The sequence below is a fragment of the Pithys albifrons genome, chromosome 18 (assembly GCF_047495875.1).
Source record: "Pithys albifrons albifrons isolate INPA30051 chromosome 18, PitAlb_v1, whole genome shotgun sequence".
In the NCBI taxonomy this organism is placed as follows: domain Eukaryota; kingdom Metazoa; phylum Chordata; class Aves; order Passeriformes; family Thamnophilidae; genus Pithys; species Pithys albifrons.
The window spans coordinates 1,885,008-1,905,884 of record NC_092475.1 but is presented as its reverse complement, the minus strand read 5'-3'; the positions used below and the strand labels follow the sequence as shown (position 1 = coordinate 1,905,884).

At 55.1% G+C, this 20,877-nt stretch overlaps 1 protein-coding gene across 1 annotated transcript; it reads left to right on the top strand.

The window, feature by feature from the left end:
• Nucleotides 1–11,663: 11,663 nt before the first annotated feature.
• Nucleotides 11,664–20,822, top strand: FKBP1A (FKBP prolyl isomerase 1A). The gene is made up of 5 exons (XM_071572522.1): nt 11,664–11,795; nt 11,906–11,953; nt 17,855–17,967; nt 18,689–18,841; nt 19,813–20,822. The coding sequence occupies exons 1-4, from the start codon at nt 11,759–11,761 to the stop codon at nt 18,815–18,817; spliced, it is 327 nt and encodes a 108-aa protein (XP_071428623.1). The 5' UTR covers nt 11,664–11,758; the 3' UTR covers nt 18,818–18,841; nt 19,813–20,822.
• The last annotated feature ends 55 nt before the right edge of the window (nt 20,823–20,877 follow it).

Below are 20,877 nucleotides of genomic sequence, written 5' to 3'. Positions count from 1 at the left end.
TTTGATCATTGTTGGTGAGTATATTTGACTTTCTCTCTAGTAAAACCTTACTCCTTTGTCATTCCATTTCTGTGTTCTAACAGTTATAGGCTGAGACTGGGCTTTTCTAAAACTGGCATTTATGCACACAAAAAAGTGTCTTTTTTTCTCCTTTGCCTCCAGAGGTGTTTCCCTGCAAAATTTTCCTTTTTATCTCTGATCATTCCCACACAAGGAAGTTGTGCCTGTGTTCCTGGCCTTTCACACCCTGATGTTAAGACAGTGCTCATGTCTCATGTGAAAACTCACTTCTTTTTTGTTTCTGGATGATAAGATACAGCCCAGTTTCAGGACTGCACTGTCCTATCTAGAGCTGATGTCTTTCACTGTATCTGACTTTCTACAACTGCTGTATTTTAACAGTTTTCTCTTCCTCAGATGAGGAATTGTAGGACTTCCTGGGATTCTTTTCCTTCACATGCAGTTCCTTTTTTCCTCTTTTTTCACGTCCTCATTGCAAAGGTTTAGTTCCTGTGTTTTCTGATAGCATTCTCACCATTTCCTGGGAACTTCACCTCCCTCTCTGATGCTGCTTTTGGTGTGGGATGTTTCCTGGTCCATGTTTCTGGTATGCTCAGGGCTCTGTTTACCTCAGGAGATTCTGCTATCACAAGGCCACGTAGTTTTTTAGTACTCCTGGTATAGGAACACCCATTTCGAGGTGTAGCTGCACCTTCAGCTGCCTGTTTGGGTAAAACAACATTAACAGCAAGAAGGAGCAAGTTTTGGTTGGATTTTTTGGGACCAAAACTCATGTGGCTCAGCTGGCAGATGAATGGAAGCAGCAACAAGATATAGGGAGCAAGAAATCCCAGTGGGCACAGCAGCAGCTGCAAGGGGATGACTGGAAATTGTAGCTTTTGGTTATAATCACTTAATTTAGGCTTTGCTCCTCATTGCTGGACAAGCCTACATCTTTCCAGAAGGAGAAAGTGACCTTCATGCCGTGGCTGCTTCTTGGGTGGGTCTTCAGCTCCTTATGTCTTACCTAGAGGAGTGTTTAAAAGGATGTCAGTCAGCTCCTGGGATGTTCTCTGAAGCTCAGTCAGGAGGGTTTTCTTTTGAAAGCAGCTCTGCTTTACAGATCCTTTGTTACCAAGAAAAAGGACTTGAGTTGATGTTTCTTGTGCCTCTGTAGTTACAGTGAAAAATGTGCTCAGGGGATTGGTGCCATAGTCATGTAAAACAAGATGCTGTGGGGTTCTTCAAAGCCCACCACCACGGGGGGAGGACCTGTGAGACCTGTGCTAATCCTTGGGCAGGAGCTGGTGCCTGTGCAGGAGTTTGCTGTTCGAGGCAGCTGCAGGAAGGATTGCTGGATTGTGAAAGCACGAGCGAGCCAGTTTCTTACTGTTTCTGAATGGCCTTGTTGGTGAGCCAGATGGAGACTGGTACTTTTAAGTGACAGATTTAACTAAGCAATGAAGTTGTTTTTCTTACCAGGTTGTGGGTTTCTATTGGTGCTTGCATGGTAAACCCCCAGCACCCTCCAAGGCAGGGTGTCTGACAGCTGCTCCAGGCTGTGCCTGCTGCCAGGAGTGCGTTCCTGGCAGCTCAGCTGCATCCCCAGGAAAGAAAAGGCTCCTCTCACACTGCAATACTCAGACCAGACTTCTCAGAGCTGTGTTTCTTCACCTGTCCCTCAGGCACAGGTACATGAATGCACATGTGGGTGCTCTGCCTGGCACGAGGGGCATCAGCCATTGCACACCGTCACCTTTTGAGTCATGGGTGGATCTCTCCTCACCCCCATCCTTGTGAACTGTCGTGAACTGTTTGTGGTGTGGTTTGGGCAGTTTCACTTTACCTCAGGAAGAAATAAACCCTAAAGGCAGTTGATGTGTGCTGAGAGTTCAGCTGCAAATCTCCTCCTGGCTCACAAAAGTGGTGCCTGTGCTGTTCTACATGGCCCAGGGAGCTGGTGGAGTGTGGCACTGCAGATCCCTTGGGGTGGCTGCTGCCAGAGTGCTGAGTGGGCTCCTATGGCAGCAAACTTGCACCATCAAACCAAGGGAGTCCTCACCAGGTGCTCAGGCTGCCAGAATCCTGCAGGATTCCACAGAAAAGGGAGGTGAAATCCTCACTAGTTACCTCTGAGAAGTTTTTCCAAATGAGTCCCTTGTTTCCCAGTTACACAATTCTACAGAGAGTGGCACAGCACTAATGATGCCACAGGCCCACATCTTTAACAGTTGAACAGTTCTGGTGTTAAGCACTTCTCAATTTATTAATTTATCATTTTGTGACATATTTACTGCATTCCTTAAGGCTTATCTTATCTGCTGTTCTGTCTTGCCTGCATTGAGCCTGTCTATCCCAGCACTGGGAGTTCCTGAATAGATTCCAGATGTTCTTATTTACTCAGGTACATGTCAGGACTCCTTAAATGAACTCTTTAATGGCTGTGGTGGCAACAGCTCCTCTTCTGTTACATCCATGGTGGTTGAAGTCCTGGCTCCTGTTCCACCAAGAGAAGGCAATTCTGCTAAGGGGAACCTCAGAGCCTCAGGCCATGCCTGGAGCTGTCAAGGAGAGGTAAACCTTTGGAAGGTTTGCTGGTGGAACACATCCAAATGCTGCCACTTGCTTCTGTGCCAAAAAGAATCTCATTTGCTGGTTTTAGACTTCTTTTTACTTTACTTTTTTTTCAACAGGGCTCCCTTGCCTGAGCAGCCCATCTCTAGGTCACAGTGCCCTGAGGAAGCTGTTCAGCCAGCATGGCTTGGGTTGGAGCTGTTGGCCTCACACATTCCCAGGCTCTGAGCAGGTAAGATGTCATAGTTCTGCTGTGGAGAAGAGGGTTCTGGGGAACAGACCTTTCCTTCATAGTGAGTAACTCCAATATGACCTTGTTTCTTAAGCTGCAGAGCCTTTTGCTGAGTATTTGCAACAGAACAAAGGATGTAACTGCTGTGTTTGCTGAATACTTTCCCTTTCTTTTCAAAACCTACTTTTAAGCAACTGATGGCAAAAGATGAGTTAGTGATGGAAGAGGCATCATCCTTTTGCTCCAGCCCCTTGGTCAGATTTCAGGCCTTGGCACGTGGTGTCACTGGAAAGCTCATTCTTTGCAGCAAGTCACCCAGTGGACAGCAGTGAATAACAGTGGAATTGGTGCCTTTCACCAAAATCTGCCTTTCCAGCACCGAGCTGAGCCCTGCTGTCATGCAGAGGCGAGCTGTGAGCTCCCCATGCTGCTCCAGCAATCGTGACATCCTGTCGAGCCCCAGCGGGTGACGCTGCCCCCTGTGAGGCACTGAGAGCACGACAGAGGCTTTGGGAGGAGCCGAGCAGGGCAGATATAAAGCTTCCCTGTGTCAGAAATAATTGTGCACTGAATGAGCCAGGGAGTGAGAGCTACTCAGCTACTCCAGGAGGTGACTGCTGGTCAGCTCTTGGCTTTCTAGTCTGTGAGCAGAAAATGCAGCTCTGTGCACCTGGAGAGTAAATGAGTGCCAAAGAGCTGGAGGATTAAGTGCTGAGTACAATTTCCAAAGTGCCTTGTGTCTGTCCAAATGCAATTGTGTGGTGAGTGGGTATAAAAGAGCCTAGGGAAAAAACCAGGATTTGCTATTTCCTTTTGAGTTTCCCCTTGGATGGGGAGAGATGTATTTTGCTTTCTTATAGAGATACGTGCCTGGATATGCTGGTGGGAGATGGGGATTTGGATCCCACTGCACTGGCTGTGGTCCAGCGTGAGTGATATTTGGTATCTGGGATGTCATTAAAACCACAGTGAGAAGAGATGCCACTGACTCAGTTGCACTGTGGCTTATTAACCAAGTTCTGACTCAACTGGGAAAATTTGGGTGGTTTAGATTAACTCCCACTGGACAAGGAGAGGCTGAGCTGACAACGACACATTGTGATGAACTTTGCAGAAAGGGTGCAGAGTTCTCTGTGGGTGCAGGGCTGGTACAGAGACACTAACACAGAGTTAATGCTCCCAGTGGGGGCAGGGGGAGGGTTTTGCCTCTCCTGCCATGGTTGCTGCAGATAAGTGAGAGATCAAGGCAGGATATGCTTTAAAGAGCTGCCCGATGGGACCAGACATGCCAAACAGACAATTAGCAGGCAGAGTGGTGGTGCCATCCCTCCCTGCCAGCCTTTTCCTGTACCTTCTGTTCTCTGAAGCCAATTTCTCCCTGTGCTTTGCCTTGCCCAGTGTTCATAGCAGTGCTGGCTGCAAGCTGTGAGTGCTGCTGCCTTGGGAACTGCTGCTCCCACACTGCCATTGCCAAGGAACTGGGCTCCCACTGCTCCCCAGGCAGCAGTAATTCTTGGTTTGTGATGCTGAGCCTGCTGGTGCTCTGGGCTGTGAAGGGTCTGTGAAAGGGAACTGAAAAGCACATTTCTTGTCACCAGGCTAAAACATACCATGTGGGATCTGCATTGTTGAGATCTATCAGGCTGAGTGAGGCTGGTAATGGCAGATCTGGCTTAATCAAGGAAAATGTATCAATATATCCACACCTCCTGTGCTCACTGATGCTGTCCTGGGCACGGACAGTGCCAACACCTCGCACTTCCTAAGGACAGGGAAAAGGAAAGGGCAGAGGGTTGTTCAGCCTGGACAAGAGAAGGCTCCAGGGAGACCTTAGAGCCCCTTCCAGTGCCTAAAGGGCCTCCAAGAGAACTGGAGAGGGACTTTGGACAAGGGCCTGGAGTGACAGGGTGAAGGAGAATGGCTTCACACTGACAGAGTACAGGGTTAGATGGGATATTGGGAAGAAATTTTTGCCTGTGAGGGTGGTGAGACCCTGGCACAGGTTGCCCAATGAAGCTGTGGCTGCCCCATCTCTGGAAGTGTTCAAGGCCAGGTTGGAGAGGGCTTGGAGCAACCTCATTTAGTGGAAGGTGTCCCTGCCCATGGCAGGTCTTTACAGTCTCTTCCACCCCACACCATTCTGTGATTCTATGAATAAGGAGCCAGAGGAGGGGTCTGTGTCTTCCTGAACTGCTTCCCTGGCACGTGCTGCTGCAGGACACGGTCGTGTTGATGCCTAAGGATTTAATGTATTTTGGTAGACTTAGAATCACATCAGTTCTTCTGGCCTGCTCAAATCCTAAGTGCAGTTATTAACTGTCTTTCTCACAAGATTGGATGCTTTCTCAGGCTTTGCCAAGGCCATGGTGTTTGTGAGAAGCCACCTGCAGATAACAGAAGACAAAACATAAGAAAAAGGCCTAACAGCCCCCTCCATGGAAGGGGGCAGTTTGGAAGGCCCCTATGGGGAAATGAGAATGATGATTGGATGTCAATATCTGGTATAAAAGTTGTAAGTTTCCTGATCACAGGGTCAGACCTCTTTGGTTTGCACCCTAGAAGCTTCTAATAAAGGTCACCTCTATATCTTTCTCCATTAACTTGTCTCCAAAGTGTCTGTGCTCACAGGGGCACAGGCATCAGTGTCACCATCACGTTTTGGGGTGGTCACAAAGATGCTGAAGCTGCACAGGTCAACCCAAGGAGCTCTCCCCCAGAGCAGAGTGGCCTGCAGAGAGGTGAGCTCAGTGTGCCAGGGTGCTGCTTTCTCACATGCAGCAGCACATTTCACACGTGCAGCTCACCCTCCCCTCGCCCACGCAGAGCCGGCCCGGCTCGAGCCGCGGGCTGTGGGGGTGGTTTGAAGTGTTTATGACTCAGGCTCGAGAACACATTGTTAAAGCAAGGCTGCTCTGCGTTGTGGGGATGTTGCTGACTTTGAAGTGAAATGGGCAGAGCCGTGCAGAGCGCCGTCCTACCTGCTGAGAGCATCAAGGGAACAAAAGCTACCACAAAACCGTACAGCCCAGAGAAATGCCTTTGTAATTTTAGAAACAGAACTGCTGTGGAAATAAGATGTTATGTGAGTAAGTGCTTCTCAGTGGTGCAAGCCTAATGCCTCAGCCATCCCCGCAGGACAGAGTCTTTCAGATTGCATGCCTGCAATTTGGAATACAAGGGATCTGACCCTGACTGTGCTGTAAAAGGCAGAAAGTAAACTGGGACTAGAAGCTGAGAGGCAGGAACAGGCTGCTGAGCTTACCTGGCAAGGGGAAAGCTTGTGGTTTGTTCCCCTGGGTGAGCAGGGTGAAGCTGAGCCCTCCAGCCTGGTGGGCATGGCAGCATCAGTGCTTTTTACGTGGCATGGGCTGTGGAGGAGTTATTGCTAATTGCTGCATGAGGGAAACTCACTCAGTGCCTTCTGGAATGCTGCTCTTTGGGACTGTGCCCATGATTTTGTACAGTGCTCCCTCGTACCATTACAATGAAGGTCTGTCATCCCTCAAGGGTAACTGTCACCTCAACTGATGTTGACCTCACAGTGAGCTGTTCCCAGCCCCAAAAGGCCAGGGAACTGGCCAGCTGCCCCCTCACCCCACCAGAGATGAGGGCAAGTGGGAATTTGAGGCATTCCTTGACTCAGTTTCCTGGTTCCCCAGCTGTCCATGTGACGCTGCAGCCTGTCCCTCCCTCCAGCCTCTTGTGCAGCTGCCCTGTGCCAAGTGTTCATCCCTCCTTGCTCTCTGCAGGGCTCTTCTGGAAGAGCTCACAGTCCTTTACAGCCCTGTTTGGACCAGGTGCCTGGGATATCCATCTGCCCTTCTGGGCAAGGGAGCCTTCCATGTTCTTCTAGAAGGGGCTGTGCATTTTTCAGGTGCAGGACAGAGCCCACCTGCTGCACTCTGAGCTGTGCTGGAGCTGCTCGGGAATCAGCAAAGATGAAACATAATGTGACTGGGAACCCAGGGTAGAGTTTGGAGGGTGGTCCAAACCCCTTGGAATGCTCATCAGAAATAGACATTCAAACTGGATCAAAATCACATGATGTAAACATTGGTAGTATAGCTGTTTCTCACCGGGTTTCACAAATGCTTGTGTTCCTTTTAACCCACATCAGACAGAGTGGGGCAGCCAGGAACAAACCCAGGCTGGAGAGGGTGAGTTCATCAGGCAGGACGTGGATTTGCTACACTGTCAGGATGTGCTGCTGTCGGGGAAAGTCGTTGCTTCCTGCTGTTTCCTGTTCCCTGCCCCACAGCCCTGGTTTGTATCCTGACCCCCTCCCTCTCCTGGCTGGCAGGCACAGGGAGGGGGTCCTGCTGCAACCCCAGCCCTGCCACTTCACCAGAGCTTTTTCCAGGGCTTAGCCTGGCAGGTCCTGACAGATCTGGGCAAGGCAGATCCCTGCTTTCCTTCTGGGAGAGTCTGCAGTGCTGGGAGGAAGGGCCCCCACCAGCCCCTGAGCAGCACTGACAGACCAGGGTGTGGAGGTGTCACTTAAGCTGGTGGGAACACATGCACAGCAAACACAACAGTTGTTTTTGAGAGGAAACTATTTTTGACCAGTTTTTAGGGAAAATACTGCAGAGAGAGTGGATGTCTTTGTGCCCAAACTCCCCTTTCATGGGGAAAGGTTTAGAATTTCTTTAAACAAGGCTGAAGGTGAAGCCAGCAGCAGTTTAGAGCATGAGCAAGAACAACACCTGGTAGCAGGGGGGTGAGAGTAGCTCTGTCCACCTGCCTGGGCCATGTCACCTGAGTCACTCCTGGGAAAACAGGAGCTTCTCCTACAAGAATGGGCTGCACTGCCTCCAGTCAGGCAGCTGAGGGTGTTCTGGCAGCTTGTCCTGGCTTTTGCCAGGTTGGGAGGTTATGGCAGAAGAGTCGAATGTCCAAGAAGCACTGACCTGCTTTTAAACTGTAGCCCGTGGCTAAATCTCCTGCAGCAGCATCTTCAAGAGATGCTGGCACCCCCACATCTCTCCTGGCAACAGTGAGGGGGCAGTGAGGGGAGAGGGAGAAATCAGCCACCCCGGGGCTGTACTGCTGGGCTGGGAGGGAGGCTGGTTATTTTTAGGGTTGGTGCAGGATTTGACCGTAGGCTGACCTTGCAGCTCTCCAGTCTGGTGCACACCAGCAGGATTTGAGCAAATTGCTCCCCAGTTGTGCGATGAATTAATGCAAAGCTTTGAGTCTCGTGGTGCAACGCTGCAATCAACAGAGAGGGGGTGTGTTAGAAGGGTGTAAGGATGGTCACAGCAGCGTGGGTTCAGAACCATTTCTCAGATGCACAAAGAAACTCATTCCCCCCTTTTTTTGTTGTTGTTTTGTTTTCTGGAGTGTGAAGTGTCTTCTTGACACTGAGCTGGTGAGGTGTTGGGATGCCCTGCCCTCTGTCCCTGCCTCACTTCCAGCCTGGCTGCCTGTGGATTTAGGAACAGAACAGGGACACGGTCACTGCCCTGGTCCTGCTGGCCACGCTATTCCTGATCCAAGCCAGGTGCCATCAGCCTTCCTGCCCACCTGGGCATGTGCTGGCTCATGTTCAACTGCTGTTAACCAGCACCCTCAGGTCCTTTTCTGTCAAGCAGATTTCCAGCCACTCTGCCCAAGCCTGGAGTGCTCTATGGTGTTGTTGTGATCCAAGGGCAGGACCAGACACCTGGCCTTGTTGAACCTCATGCAATTGGCCTTGGCCCATTGATCCAGCCTGCTCAGATGCCTCTGTGGAGCCATCCTGCCCTCCAGCAGATCTGGAGCTGCTGGTGTGCATGGTGCCTGCCAGCCCACTGCTGCCTGGGTTGGTGCTTCTGTAGCTCAAATAATGTCCCTTTTATTTTTTACAGTATTGAATCTGAATGGCCACACTTGTCCCTCTTGGCATTTCTTACTTTATGAGTTCTGCCAGTGGATGATCCAGAGGGCAGGGAGTGGTTTGGACAGAATTCACTAGTTTTCAAGTCTTTGTGCTTCCTCCAAAGTTCAGGCACCAGAATCTGACCTGAACCTGTGCTGGGTCTGACCAGCTGGACCCTGAGCAGTGAGGAGTGGTGAAAACTGGCTGGGCTCCTTGCCCCTGTAGAAGCACTGCTTGTTGCAGTGCCCTTGTTGCTGGTAAGATGAGCGGGTTATGCCAGGGAGTCAAAAAAAATCCCAAAATACCCCACCCAGAGCAGGAGCTGAGTGTCTGACGTGTGCAAGCGTGCCTGTGCCAGCGAGGTGAGGGCTCCAGCGTGGGCTTACAGCCAGCAGCATTTTCCCCTTTCAGATCTTTGTTTATCTCTGGTTCTTGTAGGGAGAACAGGCCCAGCTCTCTCCAGAGACAGCATTAATCAGGATGGATAAGAACGTGCCCCTTTCTCTACCCTGTTGTTTTTCACCTTGACTCATCTGCCCTGCTGATGTGGAAAGTCAGAGACTGCAAGAACCATCAATGTGTTGGAGCTTTAACGTAAAAAATAATCCTATAGATCAAACAAGAAAAAAAAAACCCTTGGTATTTCAGTATTTAAAAGCTGCAAGCAAGGAACAGAAGCAATTATAACTTGCTTCATGCTATTATCTGTTATTTTAAGAGTCTCCTCCTCCTGTGTCCCATTTTAATGCACTTGCTGAGAATCCTGGCTTTTCATTAGTCTCTTGGCTGTCCTTGGAACTTCTCTGTTCCCTTGTGGAGGCTCAAGTTCACCTCCTTGAAGTAAAGAAATAGAACACTTTGAGGCAAAAATCCTGTGCCTGGAGTGATTCTTTTTTTGACCAAAAAAGAAAATAGTTGCTGCTATTCCAAGGGAAAAAAAAAGTGCTTTTGAGTGTGGGATTGTTCAAACCCGTGTGTCTTTTGCTGAGCCTGCCCCTGCCCTGTCTGCACTGTGGGGAGCAGCACAGGGAGCAGCATTAATCACAGAATCATTTTGATTAGAAAAGACATTTAAGATCATTGAGTCCAACTGTACCCCCAGCACAGCCAAGGCCACCACTAAACCGTGTCCCCAGGTGCCATCTCTACACATGTTTTAAATCCCTCCAGGAATGGTGACTCCTGGCCAGCCTGTTCCAATTCCTGTTCATCCTGTTTGGTGAACAAATTTTGCCCAAAATCCAGCCTAAACCTCCCCTGGTGCAACTTGAGGCATTTTCTCTTGCTCTGTCACTTGTTGCCTGGGAGAAGAGCCTGATGCTCAGCTCACTACAACCTCTTGTCAGGGACTTGTAGAGAGTTTGATGGTCCCTCCTGCGCCTTTTCTCCAGGCTCAGCCCCTCCAGCTCCCTCAGCCACTCCCTGTGCTCCATTGCCTTTCTCTGGACTTGTCCCAGCACCTCAATGTCCTTCTAGTTGTGAGTGAGCCAGAACTGCCCCCAGGATTTGAGGTGTCTCAGCAATGCCCAGCACAGGGGACGGTCCCTGTCCTGGTCCTGCTGTGGTGGGCACAGCCAGGGTGCTGCTGGCCATGGCCATGGGGGCTCCTGAGCAGCCCCGGGGCTGCACTGCGGCCGTGGCTGTGTCCAGTTCTGGGCTCCAAGAGGAACACCGAGGTGCTAAATGAGTCCAGAGATGGGCAATGGAGATGGAGAAGGGGCTGGAGCACCAGGAGAGGCTGAGGAAGCTGGAGAAAAGGAGGCTCAGGGGGCAGCTTCTCGCCCTCTACAACTCCCTGCCAGGAGGGAGCATCCAGGTGGGCATTGGGCTCTTCTCACAGAATCATGGAATTGACTGGGTTGGAAAAGACCTCCGAGATCATCAAGTCCAACCCTTGGTCCAACTCCAGCCCCTTTACCAGATCATGGCACTCAGTGCCATGGCCAAGCTCAGCTGAAAAACCTCCAGGGATGGGGAATCCACCCCCTCTCTGGGCAGCCCATTCCAATGCCTGAGCACTCTCTATGGAAAGAATTCTTTTCTGATCTCCAACTTCAATTTCCCCTGGCAGAGCTTGAGCCCATCGTGCCCCCTTGTCCTATTGCTGAATGCCTGGGAGGTAACAGCGACAGGGCGAGAAGACACAGCCTTAGGATGCACCAGGGCAGGTTTAGGTTGGACATCAGCTGTAATTCCGTCACGGAAGGGGTGACCAAACACTGCAAAGTGCTGCCCATGGAGGCGGTGGAGTCACCGGCCCTGCAGTGCCCGAGGAAAGACAGGACGCGGCACTCAGCGCCATGGGCTGGGTAACAGCTTGGCCCCGATGGCCTCGGAGGTCTTTTCCAACCGAGCTGATTCCCCGATCCCGTGCTGGGACACCACGGCGGGGCTGGGAATGCCCGCAGGGCACGGGCACGGCCCGGGCGCGTCTCCCCGGCAACAGCGCGGCCGACATGGCGGCGGGACGGGCGGGAGATGGCGGCGGCGGGCGGGGCGGGATGGCGGGGCGGGAGGGGGGCGGTGACGGGTGGGCTCTGTGGATGCGATCGGTGGGCTCTGTGGATGCGATGGCTGGGCTCTATAGATGGGATGATGGATGCGCTCTGTGACAGTGCTGGGTGCGCTCTGAGGCACTGACGGGCGGGGTCTATGGTGGTGGTGGGTGGGCTTTATGGATGCTATGGGTGGGCGGGATGGTGATGATGGGTGGGCTCTATGGATGCGATGGGTGGGCTCTATGGATGCAAGGCGTGGCTCTGTGGATGCGATGGGTGGGATGGATGGCACTGACGGGCGGGCGGGATGGCAGGGCGGGCGGGATCTATGGTGGTGATGGGTGGGCTCTGTGGATGCGATGGGTGGGCGGGATGGTGATGATGGGCGGGCTCTGTGGATGCGATGGGTGGGCTCTGTGCCGGTGATGGAAGGGCTCCCGTGGATGCGATGGGTGGGCTCTATGGATACGATGGGTGGGCGGGATGGTGATGGTGGGTGGGCTCTCTGGCCCTGCCGGCCGCGGCTGCGCACACGCGGTCCCTCCTCCCTCGGCTGCGGGCGCTGCGGGTGCGAGCGGCACCGGCACCGGCACCGGCATGGGCGTGCATGTGGAGACCATCGCCCCCGGCGACGGTGAGCCGCGGCCGTGCCCGCTCCCCTCCTTCCCGCACACCCCTTGTCCCTGTCCCGCCCGCGGGTCCCGGTGCCGGTGCCGGGGGCTGACGGGTCGTGTCTCCCCGCAGGGCGGACGTTCCCCAAGCGCGGCCAGACCTGCGTGGTGCACTACACGGGTGAGTGCGGGGCGGAGGGAGGGTCTGCCCGGCCCGGGCTCCGGGGGAGCGGGTTCTGCCGCCCTCTCCGGCCCGATGGGCCGCGACGCTCCCCGGGACAGCCGAGCGGGCCGGGCCGCCACGCGGGGCTCTGCCGGGGGGCGCAGGGACGGGATGGGGGTCCCGTCGGTGCCCCGTGGCCGTGGGGACTCCCCGCTGTCCGCCCCCCTGTCCGCCCCGTTGTCCCCGTGTCTCCCGCAGCCTCATCGATGGAGGGGCCTTTCCCGCACGCATCTCGCCTTATTTTTGGGGGTGCACCGGGGGACGGCTCGGAGGGGCTCCAGAGGATGGGCAGGGGCACCTATGGCAGAGCCCGGCGGGGCTCGAGGTGTCCCAGGGCAGCCGAGGCCTGCGGGCTGTGTAGCGCTGATCCCCCACGAGTCATCCCCGAGCGGTTTCGGGGGCCGCTGCCTCGGAGCGGGGCCCCTCTGCCAGCGCTCCCTGCAGGGCTGCAGCCCCCTCCCCAGTACTGCCCCAGCCCCCTCCCCATCCTGCCCCAGCCCCCGCTGCCTTGGGGGGCCACACCAAGGCTGCCTGTGCTGCACCCTCGGACCCACATCCCAGGATTTTTTTGGGGCACCCCGATGTGGGTAACCAGGGCGCTGTTTGGGGGTCGGGGTAGTGCCTCGATGAGGGTCTTCCCCAAAGCCAGGGAGGGTCATGTTCCACTCGGTGTCCTCCAGCAACCTTCTGCGAGCTCGGGGCTGGGGGAAAGAAAACAACCTTGAGACCCCCAGAAATGCTTTGGGGGGTCACCCTTGGGGGCTGCTGTCCCTCCTGGGCTGCCTCTTGTACAGCTCTAGCTCATAAGGATGGTAAAAACGAGTCAGCGACTCATTTGTGACTGGTTTTGCTAACAACCAATTCCCCTTCCTGCCCCAGCACCTTCCGCCTCCCTCGCTGTGGTGGGGGGACTGGGGGAGCCCCTCTCAGCGGAGCCCAGCCTGCCTGGTGGGCTCGGGCGGGCATCCAGCCCATCTGCTGCTCCTGTGCCTCCCCCGTCCTTCCCGTTCCCTCGTCAGCAGGGAGAGGAAGCAGCTTGGTCTGCCCGGCCGCCCCGTTTCCTCCGCCGGTGGAAGAACAAAGAGAGGCTGGCAGGCAGTCAAGTGGCTCCCGGTGGGCCAGTCCTGCCGCCTGCCAGCCCTCCCAGCTCCCAACCCTCCGGCTCCCTGCGCTGACTCTCCCCTCCTGCGGCGCTGCCGGAGCTCGGCCCTGTCCCCAGCTCCGCTCCCCACCCTGGCAGGGCTGCCTGGGGTCACCAGCGTCCCGTCCCCACGTCATGGTGCTTCAGGCAAAGCGCTACGTGGTGATTTGCTCCCGACAGGCGCTCCCCACAGCAGCGATCCGCTGCACCCCTGGGAGCGGTTCTCTAATTTCCTTTATTTTGTTTGTTTGTTATTATTGTGTCTTTTTGTCCTTTATTCCCCCCCTCCTTCCCCCCCTCCGCCCCTTCCGTCCGCCGCAGCTCCTGCCCCCCCTCCGCCTCGGCAGGCAGCAGGAATCAAACACCTCCAGGCCCTGATGCCATTTCCCTGTGTCGGCAGCGTGGCTCCCGCAGCCAGCCCTGCCAGAGGCTGGAGTGGGGCTTGGCTCTCGGCAGCCCTTCCAAACATTCCCGGCTCGGTTGCGGTGCTCGCCGAACCCGGAGCAGCATCGAGGATGGCGGCAGAGCGCCCTGCTGGAGGTGCTGAGCTCCCAGGCTCCTTCCAGAGCCCTGTGTTGGCTCCATCCCCGACTGCCCTTTGCTCCAGTGCTGGGGAGATCCAGCCTCTGGTGTGTGGGAGGCAGCTCCCCCCTGCTCTGGGTTAGGGATGCACAGTGATTTGGGTAAAAACCATTTGGGGGAAAAAACAGCGATGCAAAGTGAGAGGCTGTGGGGAGCTGGCTTGGTCAGCCAGAGGCTGGTGCTGCTTCTGCCTGTGCCCACACTCCTGCTCTAAGAGCATCGCAGGGATGAGGGATGGACAGACAGACAGCCCTGGGGTGGGAGGGCAGTGTTGAGGAAGGAGGTGGAGAGCTAAGCATCTTCTAGGCCTCCTGCTTGAGAGATGCCAGTTGCTTATGCTGGTATTGCAGAGATGGAGATGTATGAGGGGAACTGAGGCAATTAGATCCTTTCCTGCTCCAGTGTCCCGAATCCTGGGTCTTTTTGTGGAGAGCTCACACCATGGGGCATCTGAAATAGCCTTTGATGTGAAATTGGCTACATAGGGCCAAAATCAAGGGCGAAGTTCACCAGTGTGTTCAGGACTGCTCACAGCAACTGGCGTGGGACAGGAGGGCGACGTGGGAATGAGTTGGAGGGGAGGGGATGTTGGTTTGGGGGCCAACAGAGCTGAACCCCCTCAGTCAGAGTGGTGGGCAGAGTGGAGTGCTGTTCATTTGGGGGTCCTGCAGTGCTGGTGCCAGGGAGACTTGCTGTCTGAGCACAGAGATGCTGCAGAGAGTGTGGGGAGACTGTGGACACCCCACGTGCTTCTGGATGGGACACAGGGAGCCGTGGTTGTGCTGGGGAGTGGCAGGATGGGAGCAAGTCTGACATGGCTTGGCCAAACAGCTTTGTCTGAGTGGCAAAGCGTACCTAGCTTGTGTGATCTTGGAGGGAGATGGATTTGGAGCAGGGGGGATACTGGAGAAAACTGTGTTTCTCCAGCAAGGTAGTGCTGAGGGGACTGCCATCCTCTCCAGCACCTGTGCACAGCCTCTGGGTGATGGTGCTCTCCCGCTGCTCTGGGTACTGCTGCCCAGTGCTCTCCTGCTGCTCAGCAAATGCCCTGTGGTTGTGAGACATTTCTTACCAAGGCGTGTGACTGTCAGTCAGTGGGTTGTGGCAGTTGTGGGAGCTCAGCACCGTCTCCTCCACGTCCTTCCCTGCCTGCAGTGGGATCATCTATCCTGCCAGGCCGCAAGAACAGTGGACAAAGCTCCCCTCTGCATCCAGCTGTGTGTGGCAGTGGGGTGGGCTATGTGATGGGAAGCACTGGTGGAGGCAGGGTTGAACCTCAGCTGTGCATCCTGGTCCTGAGCAGGGGGTTGGAGCATGCTGGCTATCCTAGGGCTTTTGGGAAGGGTTTGCCATCCTATCCCAGCAGGAGCAGAGGTGCCTGCACCACTGCTTTGGTCTCTCCCTGCCTCTTCTCAGGAAGTTGCTCCACGTGGGAGCCCCTGGGCAATGGCTGTGCCAAGGATTGGCACCCCGGAGGGGATGGAGGGTGTGCAGGTGGGGCTCCACACCCCCAGCAAAACCAGACCTGGCAGGTTTGTCCCAGGGCTGACTCTGCCTGCTCCAGAGCCGCCTCTGCCCGCCCAGGGGGCCTGGAGCCAAGTCGCACGTTGCAGCTGGCGTCTCCCAGCTCCTGCCTGCCAAGTGTGGCAGAGACCTGGCACGGCCACGGTGCCCGTCTGGGACCGGTGCTGTGCTCCAGAGCCCCTGCTCCAACCCACAGCTGCTGTGGCCCTGACTGCAGGGCTCCGTGCTCTTCCTCACCGTGGTTCCCTGAACCCATCCAGGGTCTGTGTAGCCCAGGTGAGATCTCCAGGGGCTCAAAGCCTTTCAGGGTAGGAGCCAAGGCAGGTGGGTCTCTGCAACCCACCTCTGTGGGCTCTGCCCTCCTCACAGGGCTGGTGATGGCAAGCACAGAGCCATGCCAGTGGCTGTCTGCTGCTCCTGTGGCTCTGCCAGGGTGGCTGCTTTTGCCAGAGGATGCTTTGCCTCCATAATAGCTTTAAGATCTTGTTATCTCCGTGCTCGTGGATGGCACAGATGAGGAAATGGTTGCTCATACTTGTCCAGGGCTGGAGAAATCTCCCAGGGGGCTTGTGGGCAGAGGAAGTGCCTGAGATGAGGATGCTGTCTCTGAAGCATTGGAGCCTCTTTGTTTTCCCTGCTGGCTTGGTGGGGGAGCACGGCAGCCCCGTGCTGGGGAGCGGGGATGGGGTCCTGTGTGTGACCTCTGTCCTGGGCCAGGGGCAGCTGAGTGATCAGCCCCTTGGGTTACTGCAACCAGCTCAGTCCATCAATCCCTCTCTTCTGCAGCCAGGGTGCTGCCGGCTCCAGAACAGTTCCCAAGGCTGGACTGGGACAGATGAGCTTGGCAGCAGGGTTGGGCTGTGCCTCTCTCCAGCACAAATTTGGCAGGATCTTCTGCACTGCTGATAGTGCCTCTGTGTTGCTCTGCTCAGGACATCAGACTGGGATGTGCTTCTGCAGGCAGTGGATGCTTTGGAAGCATCCCGGAGGTCCCTGCCTGCCATGAAGAGCAGGGCATTGTGCTGCATGGCCCCTGGGGCTTTCCTGGGTGGGTTCCTGCTCCATCCTGCCTCAGCCACCCTGGCTTGTGGCAGCGCCAAAGGGCTCAGAGCTGAGCCAGGGTCAGCTCGGGGCACAGCCGGGCAGCGCTGCCGGTGCCAGTCGGCACAGCCGGTCCCGTGTCCCTGCTGCCAGCGGCCCTGCCGGGAGGGAGGAAGGCCAGTGGACAGGAGCAGCAAGCAGTGCCAGACGGGGCTGGAAGCAGGTTCAGCGACAAGAGGTTTATCCTGGAAGGAGGAGGAAATGAGAGAACTCCAGACTTAATATTCCAAAGTCCAGGACTGCAGCGTGACTGGCTGAGCTGATGCTTGACACCTTGGAGAGAGGATTTTTGCTGTCTGTGAAATTAAATGCTTAATTCTACTCCTTGAGAGAAAGCTTCCTACAGCCCAGAGGTCTCAGTGCTTGTTGCCCTTGCAAAGGTGGTGTATTTTTTCCCATTCTCTTCTTTCCAATCAGCATCTCCCATCACCGTGGCCGCTGGTCCCTGTGTGCCATTTGCTGTGGTCATAGTGCAAGCAGGGGCTGAGATCCCCCATCCCATCTTTGTCACAGACACATTGTCCCTTACCCATGTGCTTTGGCAAAGGGAAATCATTCTGCCCCAGGCCTTGCTGGGAAAGCTTGGCTTTTCAAGACTGCAGAGCAGTTTCAAGCCAGGAAAACAGGTTTTTTGGGCTCTTTTGGGAAGTGAAGAAGTTAAAAGCATTTAGAGTTTAGTATTGCTCTTATCATACAGAGTTTGTTGTACAGGGCACTGGCTGTGTTAATACAGAGCTGGAGCTGCCTTATAGGAGCTGGCTAGTGGAGTTACTGCTCCTATAAGGCAGCACCAGCTCCAAGATTCCCCAAGAAGGTCAGGCAGGGAGCAAGGGAGGAGAGGAAATTCCTCCTTAGCTCATGTTGGGGAGTTATATTTAGCCCTGCCCTTGCTGGGGAACAAGGGCTGCCCCAGGCACACACATCCAGCACTTGGTGCTGCCTCTCCCCATTTTCATTCCTGGGTCTGGGAGGGGTTTGGCTCAGATCAGTGGGACACAGCTGGGTATGAGGAGGGCTAGAGGCCAGTGAAAGCCTCCAGATGGGGCACCAGAGCATCATCAGTGTTTCGGATGCCTGAAGGTGGAAGCCTGGCAAGGAGTGAGAGGTGTGTGCTGGTGGGATAGGAAGCACCAGGTGGGATCCTGCTGCCTGAGAAATGGCTGGCAGCAGTGCTGTGAGGTGGGCAAGGTTTTCTTCCCCCCTTCATCTTCTTCCCTCATCAGTCCTTGGTCCTAGTCCAGAGGACCACTTCTCTTTGGGCCAAGAGAGCCAAGAGCCATCCTACCCTGCCCCTGGCAGGGGATGCCCTGGGGATTTTCCCCTCCAGGCCCCCTGTGCAGGTGTTTCCCAGGGAAAAGGAGGCTGACCTGAGACACATCTCTGACTCAGAGCCACGTGAGCTGTCCCAGGGGTGACTGTCACCCGCTCGGGCTGCCAGGTCACAGCAGCTCCATACTGGCGCGCGTGGCTCTGTCCCTGTGTCACCAACACCTCCCTCCCTCTCTCCCCAGGTATGCTGGAGGATGGGAAGAAGTTTGATTCCTCCCGTGACAGGAACAAGCCGTTCAAGTTCGTGATGGGCAAGCAGGAGGTGATCCGCGGCTGGGAGGAAGGAGTCGCTCAGGTGCTCCTCCGATCGCGGTCCCTGCGCTGGGCTGTGCCGAGGAGCTGCAGCGTGGGCAGCAAGCACTGTGTGCAGCTCATTCCCGACTTTATTGTTTTTTTATTCTATTCCCCTGTGATTTCTACCCCTCCACCCCCTCAGCACTGGGGGATGTGGGCGTGAATATCACCTTCTGCATTGCCACCTGCCAGCTGGCAGGGATGGAGCCGGGCCAGGCCCCAGCAACACCTACAGCACGTTGGTGACTCAGACGTGACATTTCCCCACTGAGTCAGCTCTGAACAAGCACGGCGGGAGCGCTTTGGCCTCCTGGGCTGTGGAGCCCACGCAGAGGGAGGGCTGGTGGGCACAGCACAGCTCCAGGCTGTGAGCCCACACCAGGGAGGGCTGGTGGGCACAGCACAGCTTTGGCTCCTGCCCCCATGACTGCAGCCACTCTGTGCCACACTGGGGACATAAGCACAAGGGTGGCAGTGGCTGGAGGGAATTGCCTGGCATTGCCTGCTTTCAGCTGTCTGAAGGACATCTCAAGCTCTGCTCATTTTCCAGCCTGTGCTTGCTTGCCTTTCCCTTCTGATGTTCCTCTGATTTGTTCAGCCTGGGTCCTTGCTCTTGCCCTGGGTAGGGATGGCAGTGGGGACAGGACAGGTCTGCCTCTCTGGCACTCACCTGGAGGTTGTGCCCATCTCCTGACATCCCTGTGTTTCTGTCCCTGCCCCAGATGAGCGTTGGTCAGCGGGCAAAGATGACCATCTCCCCAGATTACGCCTACGGCTCCACTGGCCACCCAGGGATCATCCCACCAAACGCCACTCTAATTTTTGACGTGGAGCTCATGAAATTGGAATGACCCACCCCAGCACCCTGTCCTCGGGTAAGGAGGGACAGCTGCTGGCAGGGATTGTGTGGACTGGAGGAACCTAAAGGCCCCTGTCTTTGGTTTTGGGGCAGTGTGGGAAGGTGGGATGGGTGTGAGTGGCAGGGAGAGTGGTGGCAGTGGGGAGTATGAGAAGGAGGGAGCAAGTTTCTGGCTGTGGATAGAAGTTGCTCGTGGTAGTCTGGTGAGCTGGGGATCAGATCACTGCTGTGGTAAAAGCAAAGTTCCCAGCCTGGCAGAGAGGGTTCATGGCCATGGAGGTGTTGTGGTGCTTGTTGTCTGTGCCTTGGGTTCAATGTGTTGTGTTTCTGCACTGTGGAGCTTGCCTACTGCTCCCCCTCCTGCCTCTCGTGCTGGTGGTGCATGAGTCTGATAGTGTGGACAGGAGGCTTTGATTATGACCCAAGAACTGGAGCACCTCTGCTATGGAAACAGCATGGGAAAGCTGGGTGAGGCTCTGGGGAGACCTTAGAGCACTTTCCAGTACCTAAAGGGGCTCCAAGAAAGCTGGAGAGGGACTTAGGCCTATAGTGACAGGACAAGGAGAAATGACTTCACACTGACAAAGGGCAAGATCAGATTGGATATTAAAAAAAAAATCTTGCCTATGAGTGTGGTGAGCATGGGCTGCCCAGAGAAGCTGTGGATGCCTCATCTCTGGAAGTGTCCAGGGCTAGGTTGGATGGGACTTGGAGCAACCTGGTCCCCCATGGCAGGGGGTCGGAATGAGATGAGCTTTAAGGTCCCTTCCAACCCAGCCCATTCTGTGATTCTCTGGGGCTGTTGTCTGGGGTGCAGAGTCCCAGTGGTGGGGGCAGGATGGGGCTGTGCTCCATCCTGTAATGGGGGCTTGACTCCTGCTGTGAGGGTCTGGTGTGGCATGTGCTGAGGCCGCTGTGCCCTGCACACTCCATCCTTGGCTGGCTGGTGGGCAGCTCTGTCACGCTGCTTCTCCTCTCTCCCCACAGGTTTGGCACATGGAGGAATCCAGAATCTCAGCTTCAAGAAGAGTGCACATGACTTTGTACGGAGCTTTTCCTGATAGTCCACTACACTCATTGTATAACCTTACACCTTGATTGAATGCCTTTGGTCACTAAGCTTTGCGTCTGACTCTTCCTCCTCGTATCGTGTTTTTATGTCTTTTTAAACTATACGCCGTAAACCTCAACTCTTTTTGGGTCAAGTTCTTAATCTTATTTTTGTTCCAGGTGTAGACTGTGTTTTCCCAGTAGCACACAGATGGGCTGACCTTAGATAGGAGTCAATTGAACAAAAGGAATCCTGTTAGTTACTTGTTTTGGTGTAGATTTATGGTGTTTTCAAACCAGAAATTGCTGCTGCTGCAAAAGCCATAGCAGAGTGAGCCTGTCGAGGCTAAAGGGATGCAGAGAGCAAGGTAGCACTAGGATTGTTTATAGGAATTCTGCCTGGAATGGGACAGCAAGGGAGCAGCCTGGCCTTTCCCTATTCTCCATGCAGGGAGCGGCATCAGGAAAGGGGGGCTGCTCTGCCCCAGCTTCACCCTGCCATTGGATAGGCCTGCCTTCCCCCTGGCCCACGTTTGGATTTAGGGAGTTGGGTTTCCATCAGAGCTCCACCACACCCTGAAAATCCCATAGCGTGGAGCATTCTTTAAAGAGAAAGGAAAACAGTGGACAGAGGGAAGGTGCTGTTTGCAGGGGAGGTGATGGGAGCTCAGCTCAACAAAACCACCCCAGTCCTCCTCTCCCCTCGGGAAAGGAACCATCAGCCTCCTGTCCCCGCTCTGAGCACACCTGCCCGTTTTCTCCTGCCACCTGATGCTGGTCATCGCCGCTTGCCTGGTCTCACAGGACGCATTGCTGCCCCCCCGTGTCCCTCCCTCTGCCCTGCCCGGTCCGTTGATAACAAATTCCTGCCGGTCACTTCCTTCTCCGCCGCACAAAGGTATCCAGTTTATTATTGCAATAAAAACGCTTTATGCTGGCTTTTCTCAGCCCTGTGTCCTGGAGGTTTTTCCCTTGCCCGTCTGTCACTCAGCACAGCAGGGG

Excerpts from the sequence above, each read along its gene's own strand:
- FKBP1A (XM_071572522.1), top strand. The coding sequence starts at position 11,759 with ATGGGCGTGCATGTGGAGACCATCGCCCCCGGCGACG. Across the intron at positions 11,954-17,854 it reads CTGCGTGGTGCACTACACGG|GTATGCTGGAGGATGGGAAG; the intron begins GTGAGTGCGGGG and ends CTCTCTCCCCAG. Across the intron at positions 17,968-18,688 it reads GGGAGGAAGGAGTCGCTCAG|ATGAGCGTTGGTCAGCGGGC; the intron begins GTGCTCCTCCGA and ends TCCCTGCCCCAG.